General features: G+C 60.2%; 1 protein-coding gene across 1 annotated transcript in view; it reads left to right on the forward strand.

Moving 5' to 3' along the window:
* RNF212 (ring finger protein 212) overlaps nucleotides 1-14129 on the forward strand; it is a 28141-nt gene that overhangs the window by 803 nt on the left and 13209 nt on the right. Inside the window, exons 2-8 of the mRNA XM_036853753.1 lie at nucleotides 2100-2161; nucleotides 5790-5864; nucleotides 9653-9709; nucleotides 9954-10012; nucleotides 11778-11830; nucleotides 11918-11978; nucleotides 12743-12788. Coding sequence (XP_036709648.1) covers nucleotides 2100-2161; nucleotides 5790-5864; nucleotides 9653-9709; nucleotides 9954-10012; nucleotides 11778-11830; nucleotides 11918-11978; nucleotides 12743-12788 — 413 coding nt within the window. The remainder of the gene's footprint in view (nucleotides 1-2099; nucleotides 2162-5789; nucleotides 5865-9652; nucleotides 9710-9953; nucleotides 10013-11777; nucleotides 11831-11917; nucleotides 11979-12742; nucleotides 12789-14129) is intronic.

The raw sequence follows: 14129 nt of genomic DNA on the forward strand, positions 1-14129 counted from the left end.
CCTCCTCAAGGAAAACCACTGTCCTGATCCGCGTTGGTGTCCATCGCCTTGGACTGTTTAACCCCGGTGAGCGGGTGGTCCAGCGGGCAGCAGGCTCCCCCCACACACACCCGCCCCGGGTGGCCCCTGCCTGGGCCTCTCGCTGCGGGATCCTCGGTGCACACTTGCCCCTGGTGCCCCTTCCTTGCTGCTCGGACCGACGCCGTGTCCTGGTGTATTTCCCAGCTCGCGGCTGACCCTCGGGCTCTTCCAGGCCTTGGCTGTCAACAGGTGGTGCTGCAGGCATGTTCATGCTGGGGTCTGGGGGTGAGCACCGTCGCGTGCCCAGGGGTGGGCTGGCTGAGTCTCGGTCTGCGTGGCTGGGGGAAGTGGAACTTGGCGGGTGGCAGGACTTGGGGAAGAAGCGGCGCCCTGCACAGGGGAGAGGTGTCGGAGCAGGACAGCCGCCCGCGGGGCTGGACAGAAGCAGCGGGCAGGTTGGGCAGACCTGGGTGCAGGAAGGCATCTCGGTTTCCAACGTGTGGAGCTCGCCGGGGTTGGCGGTGGGGTTCCCATGGCCATCCAGGACGCTGCGGGGAGACAGCGGGTTTGAGGTGAGGCTCAGGACCTCACCTTTGGACACGGAGGTTCCAGGGAGAGCCATGCGGGGAGAGACCGAGGGGGGCTGTGAGGACACACGAGGGTCTAGGAGTCCGGGCAGCTGGAGTGCAGCAGGGAGAGGTTAGTGCAGAGAGGAGAGTGGAGATGCTGGGGTGACGGGAGGGCTGAAGGCAGGGGATGCAGGAGCCCGTTCTCACCTGGGGAAGAGCATTTCCTAAAGAAGGTGGGTGGAGACAGGAGGAGGCTGTGAGGGGAAGAGAAAGCAGAAACGTCAAACCAGGCATCCTAGCGCAGTCAGCCAGCGCATCGGCATGTGGCCCTGGCCTTAGAGGGTGGGTGACCTGCGTGATGCCGTGGGGATGGTGGGGATGGGCTGGCGTGGGGATGGTGGGGATGGGCTGGCTCGGGGCTGGGAAGCGCCAGGGAGGGCTAGGGGCGGAGCTTAGTGGGAGGGTGTCTGAGCGAGGACAGGAGCCCTCGGGGCTGTAGGAAAGAGAGGAGGTGAGCACAGGGTGGAAGGTTAGGCCTGGCCTGGGGGGCCGTTGGCCTAAGACAGAGGAAGGAGGCTGAGCGCATCGGCCACTGTGTGGTGCCGGGGGAGAGAGGTGCGCATGACGGGCCTCTTCTTCAGTGGACGACACGGGGGCTTGTTTGAGTACCCCCTGCAGGGAACTGGGGGGAAATGACCAAGAAAAGCAGAGGGGTGCCCAGCAATGCTGCGGATTCCGCAGTGTTGGAATCGTGCTTCTCAGCCGCGTTGAACTGGGGGGTGGAGGGGGAGGCAGCCCCGGGTTTGGGCTGCTGTGCTGCCTGGAAGGACCCGTGGCGGGTGGATGTGGACCGACGGCTGGCCTCCAAGCTGCCTAGTGGAGAACCCAAGATCAGAGGCTGTGAGGACGAGGCAGGGCCGAACCAGGAGCTGGAAGCGAGGGGGACGGAGTAGGGGGAGCCCTGAGGGGTGCAGGGCCAGCCGGTGGAGGAGGAGCACGTGGAGGCGGGCAGCCCACGGGGAGGAGGCCGAGTGAGGGGCGGTGGTGGTGGGGGACATGACACCTCCGTCCTCATCCCCCGGCACTGCCTGGCCTGTCTCAGGAGCTCAGTAAATGCTCCGACGCCCAGTGAGCTGTCCCAGCTGCCACAGGGGTGAGGCCGAGGGGCAGAGCAAAGCACCGCAGCTGCCAGGTGGGTGGGAGGAGCTTTTCATTTTGTAGAGTTTAAAAGTTTAAGTTAAGTTATTCCTATAAAATCTGATTGTAAGAAATATCTGGGACTGATCTAAATTTGTGTTGTTGATCTTTATGGCCACCGTTTTGGAGCATAATTGCAAAACAAGAAAAAAAAGATTGTTACTTATGTAAGTCTTTTCAGCTATGTGCACGCCCACAGGCTTGTCTACTGCAAGTGCTGTAATCCTGTATACTTTTGCAAGAAGTTCTGCATTTATATGTATTTAAAAGCACTACTCACTATAATAGAATAAAATTTGCTTTCTGTTGTAGGTAAAAGGGATGAATGCTTGATTTGTAAAGTTCCATGTCGTACAGTTCTGCTTTCGAAACGTGTAAGTTGAAATCTGTAGTATCTGAAAGTTAATCACAGTGTTTCTTTTTAAATGTGACGTTCAATTTTTAGTCATTTGCGGTGTCTAAAACTTTTGTTTGTTTTGCTGCGTGCAGTAGGAGATCTTACAAGCTTTCTGCATAAAGTCCAATAGCGTGGTTCTGAATACCTTGCACAACTTTCTCCTTAGCCAGAGCCTGGCCCCATTAGGAGGTGTGGTGCTCCTGGGAACAGAAGTCGGGTGCCTATGTTTCTTCAGTACAACACCAGCTCCTCAAGAAGGTGGTGGAGTTTGGTTTTCCTGGGGTCATTTCCAATTAAGGGGGCTGAGGGCAAGTCGGTGAAGTTGATTCCTTCACATTTAGGGTCTAAGATGTGTATTTGATCTGATGTTTAATCTATAAAAATTGCTTTTCTGATTACAAATATAGTATAAAATTACACAAAACTCAAACCTAACAGAAAATCATAACAGAGAATGTGAAAGTCCCCCAAATCCTACTTCCCGAAGATGATGACAGCCAGGAATGTGGATCCTTTTCTGGGTGTTAGTGCGATTTATCTTTTATATGGTGTTTCCCAGTTGACACTACATTTTCTAAAATGTACACACCCACATTCTCTAAAAATGATTGCATGGTATGACAGTATTTTCCTATTGGTAAACCTTTGGGTTTTTTCAGTTTTTTACTATTTCAAACAATCTTACAGTGAATTTTTTTTTTTTTTTTACCATAGTTCCACATACCTGTAAGACTATTTCTAGAGCATAAATTCCTAGAAGTGGGAAAGCGAGGGCTTTCTGTTGGGGTCTCCATGCGTGTGGAGTGCAGTCACTCCCCCCCCTTCTGTCCCATTCGGGGACTCCGCCCGTATTTCCCCTCAGGAAGGCCCTGGGCCCTAACTATAGTGAGGTATCACCTCACACTGGTCAGAATGGCTGTCATCAAAAAATCTACAAACAGTAAACGCTGGAGAGGGTGTGGAGAAAAGGAAACCCTCCTACACTGTTGGTGGGAGTGCAAATTGATACAGCCACTATGGAGAACAGTGTGGAGGCTCCTTAAAAACTAAAAATAGAACTACCATATGACCCAGCAATCCCACTATTGGGCATATACCCAGAGACAACCATAATTCAAAAAGACATATGTGGCTTCCCTGGTGGCGCAGTGGTTAAGAATCCACCTGCCAATGCAGGGGACACAGGTTCGAGCCCTGGTCCGGGAAGATCCCACATGCTGCGGAGCAACTAAGCCCGTGTGCCACAACTACTGAGCCTGCGCTCTAGAACCCGCAAGGCCACAACTGCTGAGCCCGCGTGCGACAACTGCTGAAGCCCGCACGCCTAGAGCCCGTGCTCCGCAACAAGAGAAGCCACCGCGATGAGAAGACTGCGCACCGCAATGAAGAGTGGCCCCCGCTCGCCACAACTGGTGAAAAGCCCGCACGCAGCAACAAAGACCCAATGCAGCCAAAAATAAATAAATAAATTAAAAAAAAAAAGACACACGCACCCCAGTGTTCATGGCAGCACTATTTACAATAGCCAGGACGTGGAAGCAACCTAAATGTCCATCAACAGAGGAATGGATAAAGAAGATGTGGTACATATATATGATGGAATATTACTCAGCCATAAAAAGGAATGAAATCGGGTCACTTGTAGAGACGTGGATGGACCTAGAGACAGTCATACAGAGTGAAGTAAGTCAGAAAGAGAAAAAGAAATTTCATATGTTAATGCATATATGTGGAATCTAGAAAAATGATATAAATGATCTTATTTGTAAAGCAGAAATAGAGACACAGACGTAGAGAACAAATGTTTGGATACCAAGGGGGAAAGGGGTGGGGTGGGAGGAATTGGGAGATTGGGATTGACACATATGTACTATTGTTACTATATATAAAATAGACAGCTGATGGGAACACACTGTATAGCACAGGGAACTCTACTTAATGCACTGTAGTGTCCTAAATGGTGGGGATATGTGTATACATATGGCTGATTTATTTTGCTGCACAGTAGAAGCTAACACAACATTGTAAAGCAACTATACTACAATAAAAATAAATTAAAAAAAAAAAAGGAAGGCCTTGGGCCCTGACAGGTCAGTGCTGACACCCTCGCCTCCCTCCTGGCCCATGGAGGTCTTTGTGTAGGACCGGGTTCTCTGTGGGCGTCAGTCTGGTCTCCACTCACTAGGGCCCCTGTCCCTAGTGTGTAGGCCTCACCCAGGCCCTCAGGGGAGGCATGGCTTCTGTCCTGTTTCCCTTGGAAGTTGGGGCTCGAGGCGCGTTGGGTGCTGTCCAGGGTCTCGGGTGGAGGTCAAGCGCGGGGCTCATGTGCGCGCGGGGCTCACGTGCACGCGGAGCCCTTGCCATGGGCCCCCTGCCCTCCTGGCACCCTGCTCAGCCCTCCTCCGAGCCGGCAGTGGATTCTGGAGCCGCTTCCCCTGCAGCCGCCCCTCCACAGGGTCCTCCAGAAGCTCCTCGGGGGCCCTGGCCCTTCGAGTGCATTTCCTAGTTTCTAGCTCGGGTCTCGCTTTCCCTAAGTGCAGTGTTACTGTCATTTCAGCTGAGATGGGGAGCGGCTGGGCCCGTACGCTTGGTACAGACTGGGAGGGGCCCAGGCTCCTGGTCTCATCGGCCTGTGTGTGTCCTTGTCCCGGCCCTTCTGTGTCTCTTGTGCTGTTGTGACCGGGTGGTGGGTGGGGGCAGGAGGCAGGTATATCTGCACGAGGAGTGTACGTGGGCAGGTGCCGGTTCGTAAACCCTACTTTTTCATGTTTGCTTTTTAAATAACTCAACACGGGGCTTCCCTGGTGGCGCAGTGGTTAAGAATCCTCCTGCCAATGCAAGGGACAGGGGTTCGAGCCCTAGTCCAGGAAGATCCCACATGCCAAGGAGCAACTAAGCCCATGTGCCACAACTACCGAACCTGCACCCTAGAGCCCGCGAGCCACAACTCCTGAGCCCGTGTGCCACAACTACTGAGCCTGCACTCTAGAGCCTGCGAGCCACAACTACTGAGCCCACGTGCTACAACTACTGAAGCCCGCGCACCTAGAGCCCATGTGCCACAGCTACTGAGCCCATGAACCACAACTACTGAGCCCGTGCGCCACAACTACCGAGCCTGCGCTCTAGAGCCTGTGAGCCACAACTACTAGCCTGCGAGCCACAAGTACTGAAGCCCCCACGCCTAGAGCCTGCGTGCCACAGCTGCTGAGCCCAGGTGCCAAAACTACCGAGCCTGTGCTCCACAATTAGAGAAAGCCCACGCACAACAACGAAGACCCAACGCAACCAAACATAAATAATAAATTTATTTTTAAAACTAAAATAAATAACACGTACTTGTGAGCAGTTCGAAGTCATGCCCTCGCTCTTCCCACTTCTGATTTCACTGTTTCCTTTGTACGCGGCTCCCCTCAGCCGCCTGGAGCCCCTCAGCACTGCCCTTGGTCCTCGAGGAGGTGGCACCGTCCCTCACCCGCGCCGTGGAGTACTCGGTGCCCCTGGGACGCAGCCGTGACGTCCTTGCGGCTGAGTCTGGGCCCTGAAGCGCGTAGAGCCCTGGCCCGTGGAGGCAGTGGCGATGGAAGCAGCCTTTTCTCTTTCAGACAGACTCCGACATCCAGGCCCTCTTCATGGGCATAGACGGCCTGTGCAGGAAGTACGCAAGGGACACCTCCCAGGTGAGTCCTAGGCTTTGCCCTCCGCCCTTGGAGACTCGGTGTTGTGGAGACCAGTGCACTCTGGACACACGGTGGGCGAGTGTCTCCCACCCCCACTGTGGCGAAGCCGGGCAGTCTGTCCCGTGGTCTCTGTGCCTTTGCTGGGTGTCAGGACACAGTGGTCGCTTGGTCAGGACGCCCCACTGAGCCTCATGATTCGAGGGACGGACCTTAGATCTGGGGTTTGGAAGGTGGGGCTGGGGCTGTCTGGACTCCGGGCAGTGGGCTGCTTTGTGATGCTGTCCTCTCCTGAGGGTCCCTTGTGCAGCCCTCGCCCACCCTGTGGCCCCCGTGGCATCCGTGCCTGCCCGACCCTCCTCCTCGTCACCATGCACATCCCCCCTTTGCTGCTTCACGCGCTCGCCCCCGTGCCCAGCCTCTAATGCTCTGCATCCGTGCCCTCCTCACGTTCCTCCCTGGACGTCACTGCACAGCCTGTGGTCCCCCCAGCTGTCCTTCTGTTAAAGGCACAGCCCCCACTGTTGGCTGCCTGCCACCTGCCCTCGGAGGCCGTGTGGAGGAGCGGCCAGGAGCCGCCTGAGGCCGAGGCCCTTCCCTGGGGCAGCGCCACTCGCCCAACCGTTCTTGCCCTTTGGCCTGCATGTCTGGAGGCCGTGGTCAGCCAGCCTGCCAAGACCATCCCCTCCCCTGGGAGGCTGCTCTCTGGCTCCGACGTGGCCAGAAGCACCAGTGGGGCCGTGGCTGTCCCCCGTCATCCTGGGACTGCTCCAGGGGGATGCAGGGGCGCCCCAAGACTCAGCATCAGCACAAGGTGAGTGCTGGGGTCGGGGGTCGGGGACTGCCCGCATCGCCCCTTTTGCAGTGGGACCCTCTTTCGGGCCAGGTCCCCGGGGCCAGAGCTGGCTGTGTTGGGAGGAACACAGGTAGCCCTGCGCCTGGGGGAGTCTCACTGAGGACAGCCCAGCACGGGGCCCGGGGCCACCCCTCCATCTCAGGCCACGCGCCCCCGGCGTGGAGGGAGGACCGTGCAGGGGGCAGCCCAGCGGCCTTGGGTCCGCCGTCTGGTGGTTACGTGCCCGTCTCAAGTGCAGGGCTGCCGCACGACAGAGGACATAGCAGCTCGCTCTGCGTGCTGGCCTGTTGGGTTTGCTGTTACTTTAAATGAATTTAATAAACATCTTAAATTTCTCTCAGTGTTAGTTTCTTGCAGGGTAAAGGTTGGCAGGTAAGGCCCATGTAACAGCCTCTGTGGGTCCTCGGTGACCTGAGGCGCGTGCAGCGGCCTGGGACCAAGGCTGTGAGCACGTGGGCGCGGGCCCTGGACATGCCAGGGCCGTGGCAGAACCAGGCCAGTTCCTCCACCCACTCACCCTCCCGATCTCGTTCTGCCCCTGAAACCTCCTTCCTCTGACGCCTCTCACCCACCAGCCTCTCCCCAGAGACCGGAGGTGGGAAGCAGGGCAGCGGACTGGGCAGCGCCTCCTGAGCCCTCGGCACGGACGCCCGCGGCCCCACCCGAGGGCGCTGTGCCCCTCCTCCGGCCCCGGTCTTCCGGCCGCCCGCCGGGCACCAGCGCGGAGCGGCCGTGCGGGGCAGCGCCTCCTCGGTTTCTGAGCAGAGCTGGGGTGGCCGCCGTCCGGCGCGGCCTCTAGGCTTCATGCAGTCTCATCAGGCCTCGCCTGTGTCTCAACCCACATGAGGGCTCGAGCCCGTTTTCATTTTGTTCTGTTGGAACCATCTGGCCCCTGCCTAGGTCACAGCGCTCAGCCTCGGGCGCCCCGCCCCCTGCAGATGGCTTGTGGCCGCAGGGTCCGGGCTGCCCCCGAGCCCGCGTGAGCCTTGCGCCCTCAGTGGGGCTGCTCTCGCCCCACCGGCCGGCCCCTCTCCCAGGGCCAGCTTTGCCCGTGGCCCCGCCCCTGCTGTGGCCTCACCTGTCCTGTTGCGTCTGTATCAGCCACAGGGGGCCTGCACGCTTGTCCTCGCCAAGGTCCTCATTCAAAAACGGCCTGCCAGAGTCGAGATAGCCACTGGCCTGTGCGCAGGCCTTGCTGAGCCCCAGTGCCTCCAAGGCGGGTCCCATGTGCCAGCTGGAGTGTGACCCACTCCCAGCTGCTCCAGAACGGCCCGGGGCTGCTCCCAGAGGCGGTGCTGTCTGTTTCTCAGTTTGGGCCCTGCACCAAGGCACGAGGTCAGGGGTCAGCGCGGGACGTTAGTCTCTCGCCGCAGGTGTAGGACACACAGAGGAGTGAGCTGCGGAGACAGGTGACTGTCACTGTGTCTTGCTGAAGGTGATTGGGGAAGGCGGCTTGAGAACTGTCTGTACAAAACCCCTCCCAGCTGTGCACGGCCCCCCCTCAGTCGGGAACCCGATGGCCCTGCCTCAATGCCCTGCACGCTGTGAGGAAAAGGCAGCCGGTCACGGGCTGACGGGGGCTTCACTTCGCCCGGAGTGAGGACCCAGGAGTCCGCCTGCTGAGGCCCGGGGGCAGCAGGACTTGAGAACCGTTGGTGCGGTCCAGAGCCTTTCTGGGACGGGGCCTCGCGAATCATGAGGACTTGTGCAGGGGCGACATTGGGGTCCCCTTGGGGCACCCCTTCCACAGGCTGACGCTCTGGGCAGAACCTGTGTCCGTCGACCCACCCCTGGGTGGAGACACGCGTCCCTGGTCTCATGGAGCGGGGGGCTCGCTGGAGCGCTGTGGAGCGTGTCCCCTGACCCGAGGGCTCTGAATCCCTCAGGAGATGTAGGAGCCAGGCGGTCAGGAGACTCTGAAGAGGGTGCTTGTCCCTCCTGACCACAGCCCCGCCCTCTGGAGGTGGCCTGGCCCGAAGATGGGTGGGCTGGGCCAGCCTCCTTTCCACAGAGGGATTTTTCTCCCTCAGTTTGGACCAGACCAGTGAGCCCCAGGGAAAAGGCCACCGTCCCTGGATGTTTGCACGCATGTTGGCAGATTCCTAGGGGGGAGTGAAGTGGGTGATGCGTTTATACAATGTGGTCTTCAAATCCCAGTTTGCCCAGCACATGGTTCTGCTGTGTGTCAGCTGTGCGCCGACGGCGACAAGAATTAGGTTTAAGCAATTCAGTTTAGTGTTCTGAGAGAGTGGGTGTCGTTGTCTGAAACTCCAGTGGTGACAGTAGCGCTCTCTTCCGTTGAGGAAATCACAGTCGCCGTTTTCTAATGTACGTGGGTGCTCTCAGGGACCAGTCCAGGCTCTGGGCACCACAGACGTGGAGGTTGGGGCTCACATAAATGGAGGACCAGGGATGGTGCTGGTTCCAGGCGCTGCTGGCCCTGGATGTCCAGTCAAGGTCACTGGGCTCCTGGAATGGCATGGCCCTGTCTGTCTGCCTGGTGGCATTATTGCCTGGCGCAGGCCCGGTCGGGGAGGCAGGTCAGGGGGTTCCTGGTTGGTCTGTCTGGTCAGGGGGCCATCCTGTGATCCAGTTGCTGTTGCCTGAGGGACAGCACACGGTGATCGGCCCTTGTGGAATGTGTCCCATCCCATGGCCTGGGCCCCGAGCACCCCTGAAGCCACACGGAAGGGAGGCACAGCAGCCCTCGTGCCCACACGATCCCCACGTGGAACCCGCGGCCCTCGCTGCCTCTGGGCGGAGTGCGCCTGGCCGTGACCGTCCACTCAGCCTGGGCTCTGCTGGCATCTGCTCTGGCTGCCAGGCAGTAGCGGGGCCACGTCTTGGGAAGAGCCGGTGGCTGCCGGAAGTCCCCACCGGCCTCTGCGGCGGCCACCACACGCGCGTCAGCAGCTGACACGTGTTGTCTTTGCAGGTTTCAGAATTTCAAGAACAGCACAGGAGGAGACTGATAGCCTTCTACGGAGAAAAGGTAACTCCAGTTGATTGGCAGCGAGGAGAACAGCGGTCGCGTCAGCCAGCGCTTATTTCCTGCACACCTGATGCCCTGCACTTGGTGCACGTGGTGCACGTTCACTCATAGATAGCGTGAGGGCCCCTGCCACACAACTCACGTGCTGATTTGTGGTTTAAGAAATCGAGGATCCACGTGTTGCGTCGAAACTGTCGCTTGGTGTAGTGCGTGTGGTAACTGGAAGTCGTTCAATTGTGTTTAGATTTCTCAGCTGGAAGAGTCCCTCAGGAAGTCAGCGCTGAGGATGGAGCAGCTGCAGAGGTGAGCCCCGGGGCACGAGGGCGGTGGTGGGCCTGCTGTCGTGACTGGTCGTCTGTCTCAGCCCTGTCGTAACCGAGGGCGCGGAGGAAAGAGCACTTCGGTTGGCTAGGAACTTCTGTCAAAGCAAAAGTGCAGGAAACTGGAGGGGAGGAAAGGGAGACAGAAAAGAAGAATTTTTAAGAACGTGAGTGGTTCCCCTTGGGGGGGCCCCCAGTGATTCCTGGGGTGACGGGAGGGGGCCTGGGAGGAGAGTGAGCCCTGCCTGCAGTTCCCCGGAGAGCGCGTGCAGCACACGCATCCCCTGGTCCGGGCCCTGGGGCAGCCCTGGGCCCACTGGCCCCCGGGGGTCAGTACAGCACCACCCGTGTTCAGCCACGTCCTCGGTTTTATGAGCCACGGTATGAACGCAGTGAACATTCAAAAGTCCCAATTTGGGGGCCACGGGTTAACCTGCGGGGTTGCTGTCTACCCAGCGGTGACCCCCCTGCCCCAGTGCGCGGACTCCCGCCTCCTTGCTGCATCGGGCAGCTGAGGGCAGCGTGGGCGCCCAGGGGCCACCAGCCAGAGTCGGAGCTGGGCGCCTGCCAGTGTGGACTCAGCCTCGTCTGGGGTGAAAAGGCCTCCACCCACCCGCCTTCGCGATGGGGCATGAGCTGCTGGTGCCGCCTGTGAAGGCGTGTTTGGGGTCAGCGAGCTGCGGGCCAGCGCAGCGGCAGAGGAGGCCTCTCCCTTCCCTGAAGGACTGCGGGGAAACAGCGCGGCCGAGACCTCCTGTGGCGGGCGAGGCCTGACCCTGACACGGGGACAAGAGGCCCCCGGGCCAGTCCCTGGGATCTGTCCTCCTTGGTGTGCAGTTTGCTTTCTTTCTGTGGAATCATGTCTTTCCTTAATTCTGGAAAATTCCCAGCCCTTACCTTTCCCATTCGCCCTCTGTGGCTTTGTCCCCCCCTGGTGTCTGCACCTGGTGGCCTGCTCCTTCAGACCCCGGTACCTGCAGCACCCACTCCGCCCCACCGCGCACGCCTTCTCCCCGCGTCTGGCTGCTGTGTCTCACCCTTCCAGCCCATCCCTGGCCATTTTTGGTGCCGTAGTCTCGCTCTGCCTCACAGGCACTTTGTGTCCCACCTGGTGTCTTCAGGGTCCAAATCTGCCTGTTTCCCTCGGGCTCCAGGTGGAGTGTTCTTGGCACGGTGGGTTCTGTGCCAGGCCCACCCACTGACCGCTCTGCGTGCACCACGTGGCCTGTGTCTCCCTCTGGGGGGAGCCTGTGCCCCCCCACGCGGCACCCTTGCCCCAGACCACGCCTGCCCGGGTCTGCCCCGCCAAGCACGGCGTGGTGTCACCGCTGCTGACCCTGTCACGGAGCCTGTTTGGGGGGGGCCTTGGACACTTGCCCTCCCCACACGCCCAGCGTGGCACCCAGTTTGTTCCACTGAGTCACTTGGAAGCAGGAGTGAGTGCCCTTCAGGGAGCTGGGCCCCAGCACGGCCAGTCCCCCCGCCGGTCGGTGGGCCGCTCAGCAGGCCTTTATTGAGCGCCTGCTGTGTTCTCAGCACTGTCTTGGGCTCTGGCGAGTCAGAGGGAGCTCCCTCCATTCCGGTGGGATGCAGCCAGGTGTGTGCAGGAGCTGAGGCTGGGGAGGGGGCCGGGGGACAGTGCCATGGAGAACAGGGGCTGTTTCTGTTTTCTTTACTTTCAGGTTGGAAGGAATTACCTGGAAGTAAACGTTTATGGCTCAATTAATGCCTTTTCTCCATCTATTTAGTGTGAGATTGTCACAACAGACGGCTTTCAGCACAATAAAAAATCCAGCTTCAAGTAAGTAAAGCGATGCCCGGAAGGGGAGGGTTGTGGCGAGGTGCGGAGTGGACCCGATGGGCTCCAGCGCCAGGTTTCTCGCCACAGCTCCTTCGACAAAGCCCAGCGGGCCTCTCTTCCTGCCGCCTGACTCGTCAGCCTCTGAAAGGTGTGCACCCCCAGCCCCCAACCCCCGAACGTCAGCGGGCAGTGTTTCAGACGCAGGGGTACGTAGCACAGGCACCAGCAGCTTGCGCCTGGCTCCGCTTCCGTCCCTGTGGCCGCAGGCATCGGTGGGGGGTGGTCACGTGACCCGGGCTGGACAGCTGGGTGTCGTCCCCGGGACCCTCCTCTGACCCTGGGACCAGAGAGATGTGGAAGGAAACAGGACGAGAGAGGGGTGGCGGCCGCGGTGGAGTTTTTCTCTTGGGAGGTTGGAGTGGAGCCCGCGGGTAGCGGGTGTGATGAGGCCCCGTCAGCCTGGCCGCCCCCGCCCCAAGCTCGTTCAGAAAGTAGGGGGCAGGCCCTCTTCCCGCCGCCTCGTGCTCCCGCGGGGATGCCCGGCCACACCCCACGCCAGCCTCTGGGCTGGTTAATCAGGGAACTGCCGTGGACCGAGCCCTGCCTGCACGAAGCGTGTGGGCCGGGCAGTAGGTGCTCCTGCTTCCGGGAAGCCCGGCAGGAAGCGGAGGAGCCCAGTGACGGCGGCCGGAGGGGAGACAGGAGGGCTCGTTTGGGCCGGACAGCGGGGGCTTCCGTGTCCTTGGGTGGGTGCGCGGTGGTTCCCAGGCCTCGCTGACCACGCGGGGCTGAGATCCCCGAGCTCCCCTGGTGCTCGGCAGCTGCAGGAAGGAGAGCCGCCCGCGGGGCCGCGTGTGTTTTTGTTCCTTGGTCGTAACCAGGCCCGTGACCGTGTTTCACTGTCTGTAACAGGGTGGAGTCCATGGAAGTTGACCTCACGCCCTCCCCGAGGAGAAAGGTGAGCGCACCTGCCCTCTGCGTGCCTGGTTCCCAGATGCCTCGCGTGGATGGTTTCTCGTCACTGATGACCTTCCTGCACGCCAGCTCCGCGGACTCTGGGCGGCCAATCTCCAGGCGGCTCGCAGGAGGGACCTGGGAGGGAGGCTGGGGTGCGGCCGTGGGGCCACTGGGCTCTCGCGGCTGCGGGGGTGGGGGTGCCCTCCTCCCACCACTGGCTTCTGAACTCAGTCCTGCCTGGAGGCCTCGCGCTGCTGTGGTCACCGAGTACACATGACCTGCGAGGTGGATGCCAGCCTGCGGGCTGGTTGGCGAGAAGCGGTGCTCATCCCCAGGGAGCCATCCTGGAAGCAGATGTGGAGGAACCTGGGCTGCAGGGCTAGGCCGTCAGGGGCGGGGTGGGCAGCAGAGCCACTCCGGCTCCGGTGGGGAGACGCTTCCCACCCACTACCCCTCGTCAGCCGTCTCCCATCGCAGAAGGGGGCGTGGGTGCACCTCCGCCCTGCCGCAGACCTCGACCGCTCACGAGGCAGTCCCCCCAGCCTGGAGCTCACAGGTCCCTGCCGGCTCGCCTTTGCCCTAGGAACTGGACCGCGAGCCTCGGCCCACATGGGGCCCCATTCCGGAGGTTAAAGAACGTTCCAGAGATGAGGGCTGACGGCTCAGCGACGGGGTGTTCCTGGGCGGCACATTGGAAATTGTGCCTCGGGACCAGAATGCCACAAGCTGGTTTGAGATTCCAAAGTGAGGTTCTAGACCAACATCTACGCGGGCTTGGGTGGACTCTTGTGGACCCATGTCCCCATCTCAGCACTCACCCCTCGCAGTGTGGAGCAAACAGGCACGGCCACGTTCCAGGAAAACCATCGATCACAGGCTGTGGCTGCCAGAACGGGACGAGCGTTTTCAGGGAAAACTGGTCCACCCAGCGGCCCACCTCCCGGACACCCCGTCAGCCCTGGGGTGGGTGTGCGCACACCTCTCTGGTGGGGCTGCCCTGAGACCCCGAGCGGGGCAGTGAGGCGTCTCCTGGAAACCCCAAGACCCCCCAGGAGGTCCCGCAGACGGCATGGCTGGGCCCACCCTGCGGCCATGGAACAGAGGGCAGTGCCCACGCTCCCTGAGGTGACCCCAGAAGGAGTCTGGTGGTCTTGGCGAGGGAGGTCCTGGAGGAGGAGAGTGGGTTCCTGCCCCCCTCCCACCCCCCTGCACCGGGCCTGGGTCCTAGGAGGGAGGGAGAGACAGAGCCTGCCACCCGCCCTCGGCCGTGCCTGCGAGCAGAGAGGGACCTGCCGGTGAGGTTCCGCGTGGGGACTTGGACCGTGGACGCTCAAGGGCTAGC

This window comes from Balaenoptera musculus, chromosome 5 (genome assembly GCF_009873245.2).
Source record: "Balaenoptera musculus isolate JJ_BM4_2016_0621 chromosome 5, mBalMus1.pri.v3, whole genome shotgun sequence".
NCBI lineage: Eukaryota > Metazoa > Chordata > Mammalia > Artiodactyla > Balaenopteridae > Balaenoptera > Balaenoptera musculus.